The following is a 19,973-nucleotide window of genomic DNA, read 5'->3' as shown; positions in this document are numbered from 1 at the left end:
GACATTCCTAGGTCAAAAACAGGTACTGCCTGCTGGCCCTGCCCAGTCCAACATGCCGGAGCTGCTCGTGCCTCTGATCCTTGCACATTGCACCACTAGCATGGCGGAGCTGCTTGTGCCTCTGAGCTGTGGCACTCATTGTCCCCCTTTTCAAAATGGAGGACATACCATTTTGTGCTAGCTCTGGGGCCGCCAGGTAGGAGTGGCACTCAGCACTTTAATTCTGAGACTGAGCGTGCAGCACAGAAATTCTTTTCATCCAAGTTACAGCCAAATCTGACACGCAGAGCACTGCGCAGTCTGAAAACATGCCATGCCCTTCCGCCTGCCTAAGCCCGATTCGGCCGTCTGCCCAGGTGCTGTTGGGGACCGCTGAGCCATCAGCACGGTCTCAGAGCACTCTCCTTTCAATCCCAAGCAGGAACAAAAACATCCAGTCCCATAAAAGCCATTGAAATGCTTTAAAGCCAGAGTTCACGCTGGCAGCACAGCCCCAAGAAGCTGCGCTTTAAAATGACACAGCGTTTTTTCTGCTGCTGTTGCCGAATCAGGAAATCTCTCTACAGCACGCCACCAACAAACAGCAAAAATCTGTATTAAACTCTCTCTCCCTTATTTTTAAGCCCTCTCAGGTTTTTAAGTGGATTTAGTCCATCACGTCTGGGCGCCACTCTGTAGTAATAAGAGCGGAGGGGCTGCGTCCCCGGCACCCGGCCGCCCACATAGCTAGCTCTAGTTTATGCCCCGAAATAATTACATAGAAACTGTATTCTTTTAAACACTGCTTGGCCCATTATATCTAGCCTTTTCTTGACTAACTCTCGTACCTGGACTAGCCCATTTCTTATAATCTGTGTAGCCCAAGAGCTGGCTTATCAGGAATGATCTTAACCTGCATCTGCCTGGAGTAGGAGAATCATGGCAACTCTCTGACTCAAGGTTTATATTTGATCGAGGATGAGAGAGCGCCTCAAATCTGGGCAGTTTTGTCATAATTGAGTTGAGCCAGCAGAGTTTCTCCCACTTGAGAATACCAATCTGTCACTGTTTTTTAATTTTTTCTCTTGTCTTACTGGAGCAAACTCTCTACCTGTGCCCTCGGTCTTTTGTGATGTTTGTTTTTGTCTTTACTCATGTTTCTAGTGAACTAAGGCTATGGTACAGATGATTTCTTTCACTTTCTCTTACTCACTACCTGGACAGAGCTTGAATATGGGGCAAAGGGAAAGATAGCAACATGCCTGTTTTGAAGAAAGGCAGCGAGAGCAGAACAGCTGAAACGGGCTGACAGTGCAGGGCGGACTGCCTCGGTGGTACCAGAACCTGGAAGCGGGCAAAGCCTTTGGGGAACAGTGGGCTCTGAGTGCCCACTGCCTGACCTCCTGACCATTTGACTGGGAGCCCCAAGCTGGTAGAGTGAGGTAGTAAGGGCAGCGGCGGGGCTGCGTCCCCAGCACCCCGGCTGCCTGCTCGGCTAGCTTATGCCCGAAATAACAACACACAAACTGTATTCATTTAATCACTGCTTGGCCCTTTAGCTCTAGCCCTTACTGGCTAATTCTGATATCCCGATCAACCCATCTCTAATAATCTGTGAGAACCGGTCTTACCGGAAGATTCTAGCCTAGTCCATCCTGGGTCGGAGCTTCATGGCGTGTGTCTGCCTGGGAGCTGGGAGTATGGCGTCTGCTCCCGAAAGAAGAGCTGTCGAGTCTGACCTCACTTCCTGTTCCTCCCAGCGTTCTGTTCTGTTTACTCCTCCCACCTATCTTCTAACCAATAAAATGGGCCAAGGCAGTTCCTTTATTAGCCAATGACCTTCCTCCATCAGTAGAGGGGGCTGCACAGGGCCCAGGACTGAGGAACACTCCTTGGGAGGTGGCAGGGGCCTGGGCATGCGGTGGGGTGCTGCAGCTTCAGGCTGCTTGCAGATTTGCACAAAGCACCCAGCTGCCTGAGCCCTCACAATCCCAGGGTGGCGATGGCGCACTGCCTTGGTGCTGGGAGCCTTGTGTTCACTCGTGGAGCCATGGCCTCAGTGTGAGTGGACACAGGATGGTGGCAGCAGAACCATTAGGGGAACCCGGCCTAGAACCCACCCATGGAGTTCAGGGAGAGCATGATTGGCCAGTGTGAGTGATAAAAGTTGGGACAGCGGTGTACACACACAAGGGAGGAAGGGTGCTCAAGTTGGGGGGAAGTGGGATTCAAGTAATCCTTCACCCCATTGCATGCCCTGTCTCTGTACCTTGAGGGTCACTGCCAACATTAGCAAGAGGGGAGGGACCTGTCAGAGGGCACAGGGCAGCAGGAAATTGATTTCTTGCAGTTGAAAAAATATTTGAATATGAAATGGAGTATCTGAGATTGTGGCCAAAGAAGGGGGATATTATTAAGAGATAAACAGTTTACATTAGTATGGATGTTGGTCTATTGATACAAATACCTATTCTTGTTTAAAGTATTATGTTTATTATAACTCATTAAAATGTAATATATAATTAAAATTATAAATTAATAGTCACCTATAACAATCAAATGCTCAGTCATGTTAGTTGGGGTTTCTACATGTATAGAGATATATTTAAAATGGATAGAAATTCTTCAAACATCTCAAAGACCTACAGAATGCAGCATTTAAAATATTTTAAGAACTTAGATTTTTTTTCAACAGTGAGACATTTCTTCTTCTGTCTGCACAAATTATTTCCGAGAAGTGGATGGACATCGAAGAAACTTATTATGGAATTTGTCTTCAAGGTAACAAGTCGAGCCCTTTGGGCAAGAAGCTGTTCTTGCCTAGACTGTATGACGGTATGCTGCATAGACTAGGCATATAGAACCCATAGAAAAGTGACTGCTGAACTTTCCAAAAAATGTGATGGTCCTTCAAAGTTCCTGCTTCACAGAAGAAAATGTCAGACACTCTGCTAAACACAGAAGAAAGCAACTGATGAACTTTTCCAGTACAAGGCAGAACAAATCTTCACGTTTCCTGTTTCACTGAAAAGTTTGTTAGATATTATGGGCCTATAGACTAAAGACAGATGCCCCAAAATTAGAAAAGAACTTTGGGTGACTGTCCAGGCAGTGAGATGTCGGTGTCAGTTCTAGAACATTGAATGTTGCTTACAATATACTTCTTGTTTAGGTGATATTATACACTTCTGGGATCGTTGATGGAGTTGAATACCAGATAGTTATAATTTTTGTTTTCCTTAGTTATGATAAATTAAACACAAAACTTTAGAGTCACAAAAATAGGATAGATGATAGAGTTTTACTTAATTTGCCAAAAATAAATGGACTAAATATTGTAACTTTGATTCTTGTTTAATCACTGTTTTGCATATGTAGTTTTACTTTGTCGAAGTGAAAGCTTTCATTTCTAATTAAACAGAAAATGTGATATGAAGTGGGATATCCTTCTGTATATATTTTGTTTTTATTGGTGGATGAATAAAGCTGTTTTGGCCAATAGCTTAGCAGAATAATGCCAGGCAGAAAATCTGAACACAGATATATACAGAAAGTAGGCAGAATCAAGGAGATGCCCTGTAGCTGACGAAGGCCAAGGATGCCAGAACCTTACCAGTGAGCCACAGCCTTGTGATGATACATTTATTAATAGAAATGGGTTATGATGTGGGGACTCATTCTATATGCTCTGAATATGTTTTATTACCATTGGTTAAGAAATAATCTGTTTTGGCCTACAGCGTGTCAGAATATAGTAAGGCAGGAAATCCAAGCAATGAAAAAGGAGGCAAGCAGGAGGAGTCAGGGAGATGCCACGTAGCTAGGAAAGGAGACACCAGAGTCTTACAAGAAAGCCTCAGCTTCATAGCAATACACAAATTAATAGAAATTGACTAATTTAAGATGTGAGAGCTATCTAGAAATGCACCTGAGCCATTAACCAAGAAAAGTTGTAATTAACACAGTTTTTGTGTATCTGTTTGATAATCAGCAGACAGGAAATAATGCACAGTTTCCTGTTTCAGGGGTACCTTAAGATATAAGAGCTATGCAGGGATAAGATGAGCCATTTGCCAAGTAGTGTTGAAATTAATGTAATTTCTGTTTGATTATTCGGGTCGTGGTGGTCAGGAAATAAAAGTACAGTTTCCGTTTACAGAACATCAAATTTCCTCAAACAAATATCACTTGACATGAGTACTAACACAATATTAATTATGATAGTTGAACATTCAGAAATGAATTTAACAATTCTGCTGTGCTGCATATACATGCAAAACATATAAGAAATCCATTTTTGTAATTTTATGTGGTCCCATATATCAATAACTTAGTTTGTAATTTTTTTAGTGCTACCATGATGTCCTTATTTCTCAGTGTATATATGATTGGATTCAACAGTGGAATGAAAACGGTGTAGAAAAGAGACAGCAGCTTCCCCAAGTTTTCTGATTGATTTGATTTTGGTATTACATATGTTATAATAGCTGTTCCATAAAACAATACCACAACTATAAGATGTGATGAGCAGGTAGAAAAGGCTTTGGACCTTCCTCCAGCAGATGACAGATTTAGAATGTTGCAGATAATCTTGCTATAGGAGGCAATGATCAACAGAAATGGAACCATGATAAAAGCCACTGCAGCAACATAGATTGCTAAATTATTCACAAATGTGTCTCCACAAGCAAGCTTAAGTATAGGGGGGATGTCACAAAAAAAGTGATTAATTTTGTTAGATCCACAATAAGGCAAATAGAAAATTTGATAAGTTTGCCCAGTCACAACTGGAATGATACTGACCCAGCAAGCAGCCACAAGCTGCACAGAGATCTTACCGTTCATGATTAGTGGATAGTTCAGAGGATTACAAATGGCCACATAACGGTCATAGGCCATGACTGTAAGTAGGAGGCACTCCATTCCTCCAAACATGATGACAAGACAGAGTTGTAAAGCACAGGAAAACAATGGAATAGTGCCTTTCTGTGTACAAAAATCCATGAGCATCCTCGGGATCGTGACTGTTACATAGCAGATTTCCACAAAAGAAAAGTTGCTAAGAAAAAAATACATAGGGGTCTGTAGAGCAGGGTCAATTCTTGTTATTAGTCTTATAATGCTATTGCAGAGAAGAGTAGTCAAATACATGAGCAAAAATATAACAAAAAGCATCCAATGGAGATAGGGAACATCAGAAAATCCTAAGAGAATGAATTCTCTAATTGTAATATTTGAATATTCTATTTTACTTTGCTCTTCATCTGTAGATAAAACAATTTCCATATGTTTGATGCATTTATTTTTCAAGTCCACAAATGTCTTATGTTGGCTGGATAAGATGAATGAATATATTTATGTATTTTTAAACATAATTTATGATAATTTTGCTTTTTAACTACAGCATAAAATTCTTAACATTCAAAAAGCACTAAGTATGTAGTTAAAATAAGCCTATGACATAAGATTTATTTTACTAGACTCAGCTATATTTCAACAAGGTTTTGAGATACATACGTTATAAATACAGGAACCCTGTAGGGAAATTATATCTTTGCACTTCTCCTTTGTTTTTCTATTAAGTTAGAAGCAAACTTTATTCCAGAAAAAAAAATCTCCTTTAGTACACAAAGCTTATCAGCTACAGCTGTGACCACAGGTAGAGACGGGCTTTTGTAGCCTTAGCCATGGACAGTTTCCAAACTCTCCTTTGTCTGATGAAACAAACATCAGACATGAACAAAAGAATTTTTACAATCTTGAGATGAAATTCAGATATAAATTACTTTAAAAAAATTTGTATTAACAGGGTTTTCTGGTTAAACTAGTGTTTGTATTTAGCCCATTGTTACTCTCTGGCATTCCTGATGGTGTTTACCAAAGCTCTCTAGTCCTCTAATATGGCCAGTTTTGCATAGCAGGGAAGAGAATGGGACAATGCACAACCAAAAAGTCACATACATTCTTTCATTTAAATGATAACTTAGATCACGTCAGTTGCTGGTCATGATTAACTGGGAGATATCTAAAAGCTGACCCTCAACATGCAGAGTGACTCTCAGTTTGCAGAGGGCCACTTAAACCTTGCAAACAGAGCTATGGGTTGTACAGTAAAGTAGTCCATTGTTAATAGTTAATTAGTGAGAATTTAGTACAACCTTTTTTGTTTCTGTGTTTGTAAATTACCTTTCCTTCATTTTTATCAATACAAAGTTTTTAAATTCACAGATTTTATTTGAAGATTTTCTTTAACTCTTATTCAAAAGAAGGTCTTATATCTTTCTTTGTGAATTCCACAGGTTGTTATACTGAGTACAAAGGAAGTTAAATCCATGGTTATATGGTTGCAACTTTCAGTTTTGAGCTTGCTACCTTGAAGAGCAGAGTTCACAACTCCATAAATGCAAGATAATGCCTAGTGGTTGGGGAAGCCCTAGTAAGATTCCACGATTTAAAGACAGACAGGGACTACACTAAGCTAATGTCTGGACTAGCCATCTCATTGAGTTCTGGGATTCTCTGTGACATCATAAGTCAGCAAGTTAAGTAGAAAAGCAATTGTGAATTATTCCTTGCATCAAAAGCTGAACTCTGCAAGCATGCATACCCATAGATATTAGGAAAAACAAAGAAAAAAGAAAGCAAAAGGAAATCACATTAAAATAAGAAATGAAAAAAAATCTACCAATGTCAATTTTCTTGAAGCAAATTTTTATTATATAAAAATTCTTATAATATTGCTTTGTATGATCATTCACTGTGATAATTATTATAAACATGACCACTAGAATGTTCTTATCTAACTTTTTACTTTAAAACTATCTTATTTCCATTTTCATGGCAGATTTTCCTGTTATGTTATTCACTGATAAAATATGTATGTTTTGTATAACTTTTCTTCTTTAGTATTTATGTAAAAACTGGATCTTTCACCAACTGTCTTGGTGATTGTTCAACGTACATTAATATGAGCAAAAATAACTGACAAAATTAAATGAATCTCTCTTATTGATTAGCTTTTTTTGTATAATTGGAAGAAATCAACAAATCTAATGACTCTTTCTAAATAGTTGTTCTTTAATAGCACATGGTAAGTATTTAGATATTTCCTATCCTAGTATTCCATTTGCCTTCTAGATTCATTCAATGATTCATTTAAATTACAAGATCGAAGAAGCTGAATTTATGGATCAGCATTAATACCACAGACTGCTCTTCCAGATGACCTAGGTTCCATTCTGAGAACTCACAAGGTGACTCACTAGCATCTGTAATGTTAACTTCAAGAAATCTGATATAATCTATTGACCTCCACAGACACAAGCCATTCATGTGGCCCATAGGCCTACAAGCAAAGAGTCATTAAAAATATAGTAAATTAAAATTTAAAAAAATAAATTGATAGATACATATGATCTCATGCTCTTGTATTATTAAATTTCTCTGTGCTCACTTTCAATATGTATGCAATCAGTTCTCTTACCAACAGCATAATTAGCACAATTTGACAAATATCTAACTTAAATTACCACAAATTGACTCCCAATGCTAAGATAAGAAATATCTAAATACTTATAATGTGCTGTTAAAGAACATTAGAAAGTGTCATTAGATTCATTAATTTATTCCAATTATACAGAAGAGTAGAGTTATGTGAGACCTGCTTAATGGGTAGATTTTCAGAGTAAGACTTAATCTGTGGTATTTTAAGATCATCTTGACCTAGAAGGTCAGAGTCACCTTTGGTTAATAGTGTAAGGAAAGCACTTGATCTTACCTCTACACATCCACTTGAAATCAGCAGTGAAAGTAAATGGAAATTTTATCTTTTCTATTTTGTATGTTCTTGCTTTCCTCAGGCAGTTGCACTGATTCCACTATAATCATTTTGGTTCCAGATAGGGACTGTTATTTAATAAGGACCATCAAACCCCTGGGGAACATTTCTCCTGTGCATCAAATTAATTTTAGGATACTATTCATAATTAATTTCTGGGAAACTGATATTAATCAAATTTATGTTCTTCTATCATCAAAATATCAGAATACTTTTATACTACTGACTATAGGTTTTTACAGTATTACTTTTTGGATCTAGAAATCACAGTTGTTGCTCCCTCCTCAGCAGTCAAACAATTTAAAGACAGCTCAAAAACATAAAGTATTCAGATTCTCTGAGTATTTTCCATCTTTTCATGAAAGTTAAGCCAGAGCAGATTTGGGAACTGGGATCACTAGTTTTCCTGAACCCAGATGGTTAGGTTTGGGATCCAGTTCCTAGAGCTAGAATTCTAATCCCAGCTCTGGCTTTGGTTGGTGGATCTCAGGCAAATGGCCTTTTTGTAAATTCATGCCCCAAAATGTGGGCACCAAAATGAAGCTTGGTTAATAAAACACTAAAACACTGAGAGAGAGGGAATTTGGGGATCAAACTGAAAGTCAGAAAAGCAAAACAGTCAAACACTGATTCTTACCTCAAACTCAGTCTGGAAATGGTGATCCTGCCTTTAGGAATCTCACATTGAGACTGTCTGAGTAATGTATCCTATTTTAAAATCTTCTCTAGCTGGGTGTTGGTGGCGCATGCCTTTAATCCCAGCACTCAGGAGGCAGAGGCAGGCGGATCTCTGTGAGTTCGAGGCCAGCCTGGTCTAAAAGAGCTAGTTCCAGGACAGGAACCAAAAGCTACAGAGAAACCCTGTCTCAAAAAAAAAAAACCCTAGGACTGGGATTTAGGGCATGCACCTTTGGTATTAAAGTTATGAACCTTTTGGTTATTTGGCAAACTGATGTGGTTACTGGGATTATAGTTATGTGTTACCATTTCCTGTTACCATTAACAGTGGAACTGTTTTACTCTGTAATCTTTAGGCAAGCTTTATTTATTGACATATAATGAGATATCACTATACAGGGAGAACTTCTCTTTGGCATTATCTTACTGTATACAAAGTTTCCTTGTGCTTGCCACAGGAATTGTGACATTATTTTTACATTATTTTTTATCTGGTGACAGAAATAGTTTATTTATATAAATATTGGTACATGATATGTTTTCTCATATACCTTTTAATAAAATATGAAAAGCTGCTGGAGACAATTTTGTATAGTTATTGATTATTACTTTAAGGAGAGCAACCCAACTCATATGTCTGTATTGACCCTACCAACAATAGTAATGAGTGCATAAAAGTAGCTTCCTTTTTTATCCTTTCTTCATAAATATAATATTGATATTAATATCATCTATATATTTATACTGAATCTATAAAAGTGGTATTTTCACACTCTTTTAAGGATATTATATTCCCAACTCATTTGACCAGTTATAATATAGTTATAAGATTTTTTTAGTAACAAAACTTCATTTTCTGTTTTATTATTTTTTCATTGGATAACTCTTTGTTGTTATCATTTGCTAAAGCATCACATGTATTTTGTATATATTTTGTTTTATTTTTAAGACATTGTTTCTCATGTATTCTCAGCAATCCTGGAATTTGTTCTGTAGAACAGGCACTGGCCTTGAACTCAGGGATTCTCCTGCTTCCCTCTTCTTAGTACTGGAATTAAAAGCAGAGGTATTTTGTATAATCATTGACAAATGTTTCATTTAGCACAGGTTTTCATTTCTTTCATGTCTTATTTAGGATTGAGTTGGTAATACGAACACTTACTTTTTTAAAATTTATTAAAAATTTCCACCTCCTTCCCTCCTCCCATTTCCCTCCCCTTCCCCCCACTTCCCTCCTCCTTCCTCTCCAGTCCAAAGAGCAGTCAGGGTTCCCTGCCCCATGGGAAGTCCAAGATCCACTCCCTCTTCATCCAGGTCTAGGAGGGTGAGCATCCAAACAGACTAGGCTCCCACACAGCCAGTACATGCAGTAGGATCAAAACCCAGTGCCATTGTCCTTGGCTTCTCAGCCAACCCTCATTGACCGCCACGTTCAGAGAGTCCGGTTTGATCACATGCTCCATCAATCCCAGTCCAGCTGGCCTTGGCGAGCTCCCATTAGATCAGCCCCACTGTCTCAGTGGGTGGACGCACCCCTCACAGTCCTGACATCCCTGCTCATGTTCTCCCTCCTTCTGCTCTTCATTTGGACATTGGGAGCTCATTCCAGTGCTCCAATGTGGGTCTCTGTCTCTATCTCCATCCATCTCGAGATGAAGGTTCTATGGTGATATGCAAGATATTCATCAGTGTGGCTATAGGATAGGGCCATTTCAGGCTTTCTCTCCTCAGCTGTCCAAGGAACTAGCTGGGGACATCTCTTTGGACACCTGGGAACTCCTCTAGAGACAAGTCTCTTGCCAACCCTAAAATGGCTCCCTTAATTAAGATATATACTTCCCTGCTCCCATATCCACCTTTCCTCCATCCCAACCATCCCATTCCTCAAAGCTCTCCCCATTCTTCCCTTCTTAATTTTCTCTCCCCATCTCCCCTTACCCCCATCCCACCCCCACCCCCGAGCTCCCAATATTTGCCAGGCAATCTTGTCTACTCCTATTATCCAGGAGGATAACTATATGTTTTTCTTTGGGTTCACATTCTTATTTAGCTTCTCTAGGATCACGAATGTCCTTTTTTTTTTCAAAATAATTAGAATATGAAATGTCCTGCAAATAAGTTTTATTTATATTTTAATGCTCTCAACACTATTGAGATCTGTTTCCATGAGTCTATTAAAACCAACATTCTATTATATACAGGATGTTATGTCCAGCAATGCTCTTAACCACTGAGCTATCTCTCCTGCCTTTCCCTTCTGTTGTCAGTAGAGGGCACCAGACCTCACTGCAGATGGTTGTGAGCCATTATGTGGTTGTCAGGAATCGAACTTCTGACCTTTGGAAGGGCAGCCAATGCTCTTAACCACTTAGCTATCTCTCCAGCTCTTCTTTCTGTAGCCAAAAGAGGTTGCCTTGGCCTTGAGGATCAGAGGATAAGGTTTTCACCTGTTGGCCCACTTGACTGTTGGGTGCTAAGCCTCCTGGGTGCTATTGTATAAAGGGCTTCTTACCAGTGAGTAGAGGTGCATATCTCTGTCTCTCTGTCTGTGTGTTTGTGTATTTTAACCTCTAGCCCCTTGCTCCTAGCTCACAAACTGTATGGTAGCACATAGAGTGCAGACAGGCATTATGTGCTGCTCACCTGGTCTTGATTTAATTTGGGTATTTGGATTTTATCTAAAAACAAGTCCATCTCTTTTACATTTTCCAACTTTGTCACATATAGGCTTTTTAACAAGACCCAATGATTCTCTGAATTTCCTCAGTGTCTGTTGTTATGGCTCCGTTTTCATTTTTGATCTCATTATTTTGCGTGTTCTCTCTCTTCCTTTTAACTAGTTTGGATAGGGGTTTGTCAATTTTGTTGATTTTACTCAAGAACTAGCACTGTTTCCTTCATTGATTCTTTGGATTGTTTTCCATGTTTCTATTTTGTTGATTTCAACCCTCAATTTGATTTTTCCAGTCTTCTTCTCCTCCTTGGTGAGTCAGCTTCTTTTCTTCTTCTTCTTCTTCTTCTTCTTCTTCTTCTTCTTCTTCTTCTTCTTCTTCTTTTTAGAGCTTTTACCTGTGCTGTTAAGTCTCTAATGTGAGTTTTCTCCATCTTTTTTTAATTTGGGAATTTAGCGCTATGAACTTTTTTCTTAGCACTGCTTTCATAGTGTCCTATAGGATTGGGTATTTTGTATCTTTATATTCATTGAATTTAAGGAAGACTTTAATTTCTTTCTTTATTTCTTCCCTGACCCAGGGGTGGCTCAGTAGCTGACTGTTCAGTTTCCATGAGTTTGTAGGTTTTCTGGGGGTTGAATTGTTGTTATATTCTAACTTTATTCCATGGTGATTCGATAAGACACAGGTGGTTACTAAACTTTTTTTTTTATATATATCTGTGGAAGTTTGCTTTGTTACCAAGTATGTGATCAATTTTCGAGAAGGTTACGTGAGATACCGAGGAGGTATATTCTTTTCTATTTGGGTGAAATTTTCTATAGATGCCTGCTAAGTCCATTTGATTTATTACCTATGTTAGTGGGGCAATCAGGCAGGAAATAGAAGCAGGGCAACAGGAACATGAGAATTGTGGGAAGAGGAAAAACGGTCTGCACTGTCACAGAGGAAATCAGACATAGAGGAAGCAAAACGAGAATGCCTCACTATTAACAGTACCAAGCCACATGGCTAACATAGACCCTGGGACCCTGGGACTTGTTATATTTTCCATCATGGCCTCAGAGACACAATTTAAGCTAAAGGGAACATGGATTATAAGAATATATCCAGCTATGCTTACTCTCTTTAAACTTGGGAGCTTTTCTCCATTCTCACTACTCCATAAATAATTAAATAAAAAGTCATAAAAGCTAAAATTTGTACCTATTTCTTGGAAATTTAATAATATTTTGATACAATACATGTAATATATATATATGTTAAAAGATAAATATAATAATTTACTTATTTAGGATATAGTCTTTGAAATTTACAGTATGCTACCATTATCTCTAGTGACTCTGCTCTGCAAAGCTATCACTTACTACCACATATCATACACTCCTGTAGTTCTTGTCTCTTGATTTTATCTAGCTTCTGGTTACCATGTTTGTGTTCTATAAGAATAAATTGTATATCTATAGATTAAAAACCTTGTAGAAATAAAAAAGAAAATGAAAATTTTAAATTGAGATGCTAAACATTCAAAAAACTAAAAGAATGAATTGGTCATTGCTATAATTAGCATATCAGGGTTATACCTATTTATTTATTCATTCAATTATTTATTTTAGTGTGAGCTGATATTCTATGCAATAACGTGCCTGAATAAAGTGTGCTCTCCTAAAGGAGGTTTGTAATATTTAGAAAATCACTAGCCTAGAGGAAGGGTTGTCTTCATCTCAGAAGAAAACTTATAAAGCCACTGAGATACATTTGAAAACCCTGTTTTCCAGTGATATTTCTTGATAAATCTTACAAATATATTAATACTAAAATTCCATGGAATGGCAAAGTTTCTCAGATTTCAGAATATAAGCAATCAATTAAAAATATTTCTACATACATTGATTATGGGCATTAAAGAAAAAAGATAAGAATATTTTAAGGAAAAAAAATGTTTTTGGTGGGAGGATTTCAAGTCTGGGTTTCTCTGTGTAACCCAGGGTATCCTGGCATTTGTTCTGAATGCTAGGATGACCATTAACTCAGAGATCCACCTGTCTCTGCCTCTAGAATGATGAAACGGAATATCTGTATTACCAAGTCCATCTGATAAAAGATTGTTTAAACCCATGTGTGGCAGCAGGCTACTCATCAGAGAGTAAGATGTCTTTAACATGAAATATACGTAATGTCAACTGGATGTAGACCAAGACTGCTCATGCAATTCCGAGGTGCCCAGACCCAAATAATCATACAGAAAATATATTAATTGCAACACTCTTTGGTCAAGTTATTAACATCTTAAACTACTCCATTTCTATTTATCTGTGTATCACTATGAGGCTGTGGCTTACAGGAAAGGATCCAGGCATCTTTATCCTTTGGCATCTACATGGCATCTCCTTGACTATGCCTATTCTCTCACTTTATCTGTGTTTGGATTTCTCACCTGACTTTAATCTGCTGAGCCATTGACCAAAAAAGCTTCTTTGTTAATCACTGGTAATTAAAAATATTCACAGCATACAGAGGAGAATATAACATCAACTGGATGTTGAATTTTCTTTAATATAATTATATAATTACAAAGCAATTATTAACCAAAATGCATTACAGTACTAATAGTTGAGTTTTACCTATTAATTGCTAATTCATTTCCACATTATAATGGAGTAAACATTTGTCAAAATTAGGATTTCTATTGCAGTGACTAAAAAACCTGTCCATAAAGTAAATTGTGGAGGAAAAGATTTATTCAGCCTAAATTCCACAATGCTGTTCATCGCCAATGGTAGTCATGGCAGTAATTCAAATAAGGCAGGAAGCTGGAGGGTGGAACTAATGCAGAGGCCATGGAGGGCAGCTGATACTGTGGTTTCCTGTGGCTTAGTCTGTTTTCTTACAGAACTGACAACGAGAATCCCATGGATGGCACCACCCACAATAATGTGGTTCCTTGCCAACTGAGAAAATGCTTTAGATCCAGATCTCATAGAGTATTGAAAACTTTAAAATTTGTGCCAGTAAAGTTTACCCTCAAGGTTCAAAAAAGATGCTACTATAAGCCAATAAAATCTACACACAATCTGTTCTTTCTAACCTTGTCTTTTTATTGTTCTTTCTTTTTCGTTATTCTAATTCTTGTCCTGCCTATAATTTCTTAGCTCTCATTCTCTGTCTCAAATCTAATTACAATTCTCAGCTACATTCTTTTTCTTCTTCTTTTTTCTTCGTTTTCCTATCTCTGCTAATTTTTAGAATGCTTCTGCTCTGCTCCAACTTCTGTTAACTCTCTTTGTTCTTACCCAGCTACAAAGACCAACAAAAGCCTACAGGCAGACCAACTCAGAGACAAGAAAGTTTATGGACAACTGTTCATTAGCACGTTTGCCAAATGTTGCAAAATCTAAGGGCATTTTGGTTCTGAAGTTTATAGCATTTACTTACTTACTCTAAGCAATTGGAACAAAGAAAAGACCCAAGCCTCAAAATTACCAGAGGTGCCAGTGGAGGTTTGTCTTCCTCCGGGCTGTGGGTAGATGGTCAATTGTTTTTCTTGAGATTAAGACACAGTAGTAAATCTCCTGAACAAAAGTCATCAGTAAACTGAGGTGAAGATGAGCATGAGGTGTTAGGAATCATTTAAAACAAGGCTACTTTTAGATCATTGCTTCTATACCTACAAGTGAGGTAAAACCAGTAAATGCTTATATTTTCTATCTATTTGAGTAGAAATGAATCTGCAAATTTGGGCACACAGTAATTCTATTTCTTCAGATATCTGGGAATGTCTTAGATGGGATATTTTATATGGACCCTAAACACTGACCGAATGCCTGTCAATAAAGATTATTGCAGGAAGGCTGATCCCTGCATTTACATAGGAGACTGGAGCAAACACTTGGTAGTGGGACTGTTTTCACATATACCTAGAGGATGCAATCAGTAAACAGAAAATTCATAGGTAAAATTGTGTCCAGTAAATGATCAAATAGTAATAAACTGTGGGAGTTGAATCGCAAATTTGTAGCAGAAAGAAATAGGCTATGGTGAAGAAACTACAGCAACAGTTGCTTTAACCAAAAGGCAGTAATACCAACATTCCATACATTGCATTTAAACCTCCATTCACTGTTCCTCACTCTGATGGTTTGACCATGTGAAATAAGACGACTAATTACTAAATAATCCTTTTGCTCATAGCAATGGAGGCATTCCCTCAACTGAGGTTCCCTCCTCTTTACTTCCTCTAGTTTGTGTCAAGTTCAAACTAAACTACCTAGTACAGCATACATCTGCATGATACTTTCCTGAAATAGAAAATAGAGCAGTTATTTTGGATTCCTATCATAAAAAGAACTAAAAATTCTTTAATAACTCCATTGTTACTTTTGAAATCAAGAATTCTCTTGAAATTTTATTTGCACATAAATAAGAACTAAAATTTGGAATTAACCTATTGCTCGATAATAAACACTAAGTTGGTTTTGCCTAAAATAAAAACAAGAGCACCCTTCAGAATGACTCAAAATCAAGGTTGTTGAAAAATAATCACAAATACTATATGAAAAAGAGGAATGTTTATGTTTTTTTTTTTTTTTTTTTTTTTTTTTTTTTTTTTTTTGGTTTTTCGAGACAGGGTTTCTCTGTAGCTTTGGAGCCTGTCCTGGAACTCCCTTGGTAGACCAGGCTGGCCTCGAACTCACAGAGATCCGCCTGTCTCTGCCTCCCAAGTGAATGTTTATGTTTTTATGCACATGAATTTCTATGTAAAAATAATTTTTTAAAGGTGCCATGAAACTGTAATGGAGCAAGGGTAATGTTACATGGAGTGGGTAAGAAAAAAAAATAATAAGGTAATTCAATGACATGTTTACACTACAATTATAGAAAATAAGTAATTTGTAAAAAAAATCAAGCATGTTTTGCAAATCATAATATAAAACGTCTCAAAAGGAACTTTTTCAATGCAATCATAACATCTTTGTTTCTCAAACAGTATATTATGGGATTAAACAGTGGGGTCAGCACTGTATAGAAAAGAGAAAGGAATTTGTCTGTTACTGCTGAATAGCTGGACTTTGGTCTCAAATATGTGATGATACCTGATCCGAAGAATAAAGCTACAATTATAAGGTGGGAAGAACATGTAGAGAAGGCCTTGGCTCTCCCAGTAGCAGATGGAAGCTTCAGAATGGTTGAGATTATTTTTACATAAGATACCAATATCAACATAAAAGGAACTGTGACCACTAAAAGGGCAATCACATAAATCACTACCTCTAGCATTAAAGTGTCCCCACAAGCTAGGCTCACTACTGGAGGTACATCACAGAAAAAATGATTCAACTGATTTGATCCACAAAATGGTAGAGAGAAGATCCAATATGTGAACCCTATATGCACAGGAACTCCAAATACCCAACAGCCAGTTGCCAATTGTATACAGAAACTATTGTTCATGATGACAGGGTAGAGCAATGGGTTGCAAATGGCAACATACCTGTCATAAGCCATAACAGTCAGAATAAGGCATTCAGTGGCCCCTAAACAAAGGAATAAATACATTTGAGTAGCACACGCTATAATGGAAATGCTTCTGTCTTGTCTGTAGAGACTGGTTAATAACCTGGGGAGAATGACTGACACATAACATATTTCTAAGAAAGAAAAATTTCCAAGGAAAAAATACATGGGAGTCTGCAGAGAAGGCTCAGTCCTAGTAATTATGATGATAAAACTATTGCTCATCACAATAATTAAATACATTATCAAAAACACCACAAAAAGAAATTCTTGCAAATTGGGAACATCAGAAAATCCAATTAAGATGAATTCTAACAACGTGGAACGGTTCTTTTGTTGTGGAGTTTTTAATATGGATCCATCCATGGATGACAGGTATCAAGGCTATAAGTCATTTACTCCATAGAATTCAAAAAATTTGTGACAAATTGTGTGTCAAATCCACAGACACAGTAGTGATGTCCACTTGTATTTATTTCCTTGAGTTATTTGCAAGCCTATATAGTCCCGTTTCCTAAATTTTCATAGAATACAAGAAAAGGATATTTAAAACCTTTTTTTCACACTCACAATAAATAATCATGGTTTATCACAAACCAAAAGAACAAGACACAGAGCAACAAAACAAGATCACAATGGTTCAGGCTGCCTATCCTTGGCTATAAACAGTTGCCTTCAATGTGTAGCACAGTGAGGAATGCTATTACCTTGAAGAAAGAAATGAGTTTCTGATCAGTAATATGGAATGAGAAGTTTATAAAACTCAAGATCATGTCAATTTTGTAGAAGTCACATATGAAAAATAAGTATAAGTTCAATATATTGGAAGGAAACAAAAGCTAAAAGGATTAAAAAACAAAAATATAGAATCTAGTGCATTGATGTAGGCATTGAATATCTTTGATATATAAAAATAATTACTTGGGGTTAGTAATTGTGCCATTTGGTTAAACCTTCCTGAAATCTTGAGTTTTGTACATTCCTGATTTCATATTACTGATTTCTGCTCTTAGGATTTCAAGTTTCTTTATCCATCTCTTTTCCCCAAACATTACCATAATTTAAAATCTGACTCGGTGTTTTACTTTTATTAATCTTGAATTTCTGGGAGTGACTAAAACTTTGAGTGTGAATTTTATTTTCATATTATTCTAAACCTTTTCACATATTTCACATTCACAAGAGTAAATATAAAAGAGTAAATATAAAATTTTGGGTAGAGTGTAATCTTGTGTAAAATGATGGAGAGAGTAATCTATAATGTCTGGACCTTCAAACTCTAGTTTGGTTTTCTGAAAACTTACAATTTGCTTATTTGCTTCCTTTACATAACTATACAATTTCTTTTTATTTTATAACTTCTCAAGAACATTCAATATTTACATAATTTTTCCATATATATTCTTATTTAGATGCAATACAGCACTCATGAAAAATAAATTTGAAAAAAAAATCAACTTGCACATAGAGAATTGAAGTTTCTTTTTTCCTGATGTTTCTGAGTAGCTGCTTGTGTAGTTCTGAGTAGATGACGATGATTTAATATCTGTCTTCTCTGTATGAAGGATCATAGGATGCAATTTATAAAATTCCACATAACATAGGTGCTTTTTTTTTTTGGATTTTCTACACAGGGTTTCTCCGTAGCTTTTTGATTCCTGTCCTGGAACTAGCTCTTGTAGACCAGGCTGGCCTAGAAATCACAGAGATCCACCTGCCTCTGCCTCCCGAGTACTGGGTTTAAAGGTGTGCTCCACCACCGCCCGGCCATAGGTGCTATTTTTATAGAGCTTAGAGACTACAGTTAGACCAATACATATCTAAATATGAAAGAATTTGTAGGAATAAATATAACTATGTATTTAAGATATTGATATATCAGAGAATGAATGAATTGAAACTTAGCAGCAACGTGGAAAGTTTTGAGAAAATAGACTATCATGAATCATTTTTTAAGTTTTTATTTTAAAAATATGAAAAATGCTTTCTAGAAAAAAACAACTTCATTTTCTTAATTGGCTTTCTGTTGTAATAAATAATTAGTTCTATACACAGGTGAGCATTTGTTATATATTTACAAAACTATTGCAGGGATGATTGCTCATTGGCTTCAACAACATGCTAATAAAGTGAATTAACAATGAGTTATTTATAATGGAAATTAGGTATCTAATTATATCAAATTTTCTATCTTAAATTTACTGTCTAACGTATCAATATCCTCACTGTTATATTTGGTTTTTGCCTTTCCTTCAAGGGGAAACATCAGGCTTAAGTGGTTATTTTAGTTCAGGAATAGCATGGGCTATGAACTGTCTGATCTGGATAATAGCAGCTTTAGCCTCAGTAGGTGTTGACTTTATTGCTTACTTCTTATTTTGCATAATCATTCTAGCCCACGTTATCATCCCACTCGTATATCTCCTTGTTCTTCACTTTATGAGAGTAAAAAAATTGTGAATCAGCAAAAATACTAAGCTTAGAGTTAATAGCTTATAATACACTGAGTGATATGAAGAAGCAGCAACAACTAAGAAAAACCCCTTCTCAAAACAAAGAAAGCCGTCAGCCTAATTAACTGTATTTTCACCTCATACTAGATGAGGACTTTGTTATAGAAACACAAAAATATCAAATATGTGATCCAAGTCACAATATAAAATATAGTATCCTCAAAAGAACCTAATTTGATCATTTCTATCATTGGACTTGAAAGACTCTTTCAGGCAACAACAAGTGATTCCTTGGCAGTTTCTAGTTGGAAACCATGATTCCTACACTATCTTTACTGAAAATGCTGAAAATGTGTTTTCTCCCTCAAAACAAAATCACCTTCCCCTGATTACTTGTTTTACTGTTTTGTGGCAACTAAGGATAAATTTAAAGAATTAACAGACAGATCTGATTAATCATATTTTGCCCTTCCACTGACAGCTTCTGAGATTTTTCTTATGTACTAAGTGCTGTGTTATGAGTTCCTTATATGTCCCATTTAATGTGTTTCAAATAAAATAGTTATCTGCAGTTTTTCATGAGTAGCTGAAGGAAAAATGTGGTTAAATAACCTATGTACTATGGAGACAGATGAATTCTGTGAGAGCCTTGTAATCCAAGAGTCCATAGTCTCATAGAAAATTCAAAAACATTATGAAAAACAAAACAGAAAATATCATTTTGTTTTCTATATGCTTAGCAATAGCAATAAATCAAGGAATACCAAACAATTTTTCAACCACAAAATGATTTCATTTGAAGTCAAAATCCCATTATAAGAATTAGAGATAGTTTCTTAT

The 19,973-nt window shown here is 36.7% G+C and overlaps 2 protein-coding genes across 2 annotated transcripts; both read right to left on the bottom strand.

The window, feature by feature from the left end:
* Window positions 1–4,284: 4,284 nt before the first annotated feature.
* On the bottom strand, window positions 4,285–5,265 carry LOC121459123 (olfactory receptor 10AG1-like). The gene has a single exon (XM_041668643.1). It carries the CDS (start codon window positions 5,263–5,265, stop codon window positions 4,285–4,287), a length of 981 nt encoding a protein of 326 aa, XP_041524577.1.
* A 10,821-nt stretch (window positions 5,266–16,086) lies between these two features.
* LOC121458616 (olfactory receptor 10AG1-like) lies at window positions 16,087–17,046 on the bottom strand. The gene has a single exon (XM_041667929.1). It carries the CDS (start codon window positions 17,044–17,046, stop codon window positions 16,087–16,089), a length of 960 nt encoding a protein of 319 aa, XP_041523863.1.
* Between the last annotated feature and the right edge of the window lie 2,927 nt (window positions 17,047–19,973).

Source organism: Microtus oregoni, unplaced genomic scaffold, assembly GCF_018167655.1.
Source record: "Microtus oregoni isolate MIOR12 unplaced genomic scaffold, Mior012 000018F_ref0000195, whole genome shotgun sequence".
In the NCBI taxonomy this organism is placed as follows: domain Eukaryota; kingdom Metazoa; phylum Chordata; class Mammalia; order Rodentia; family Cricetidae; genus Microtus; species Microtus oregoni.
The sequence above is the reverse complement of the archived record's forward strand: the minus strand, read 5'-3'. Positions and strand labels throughout refer to the sequence as shown.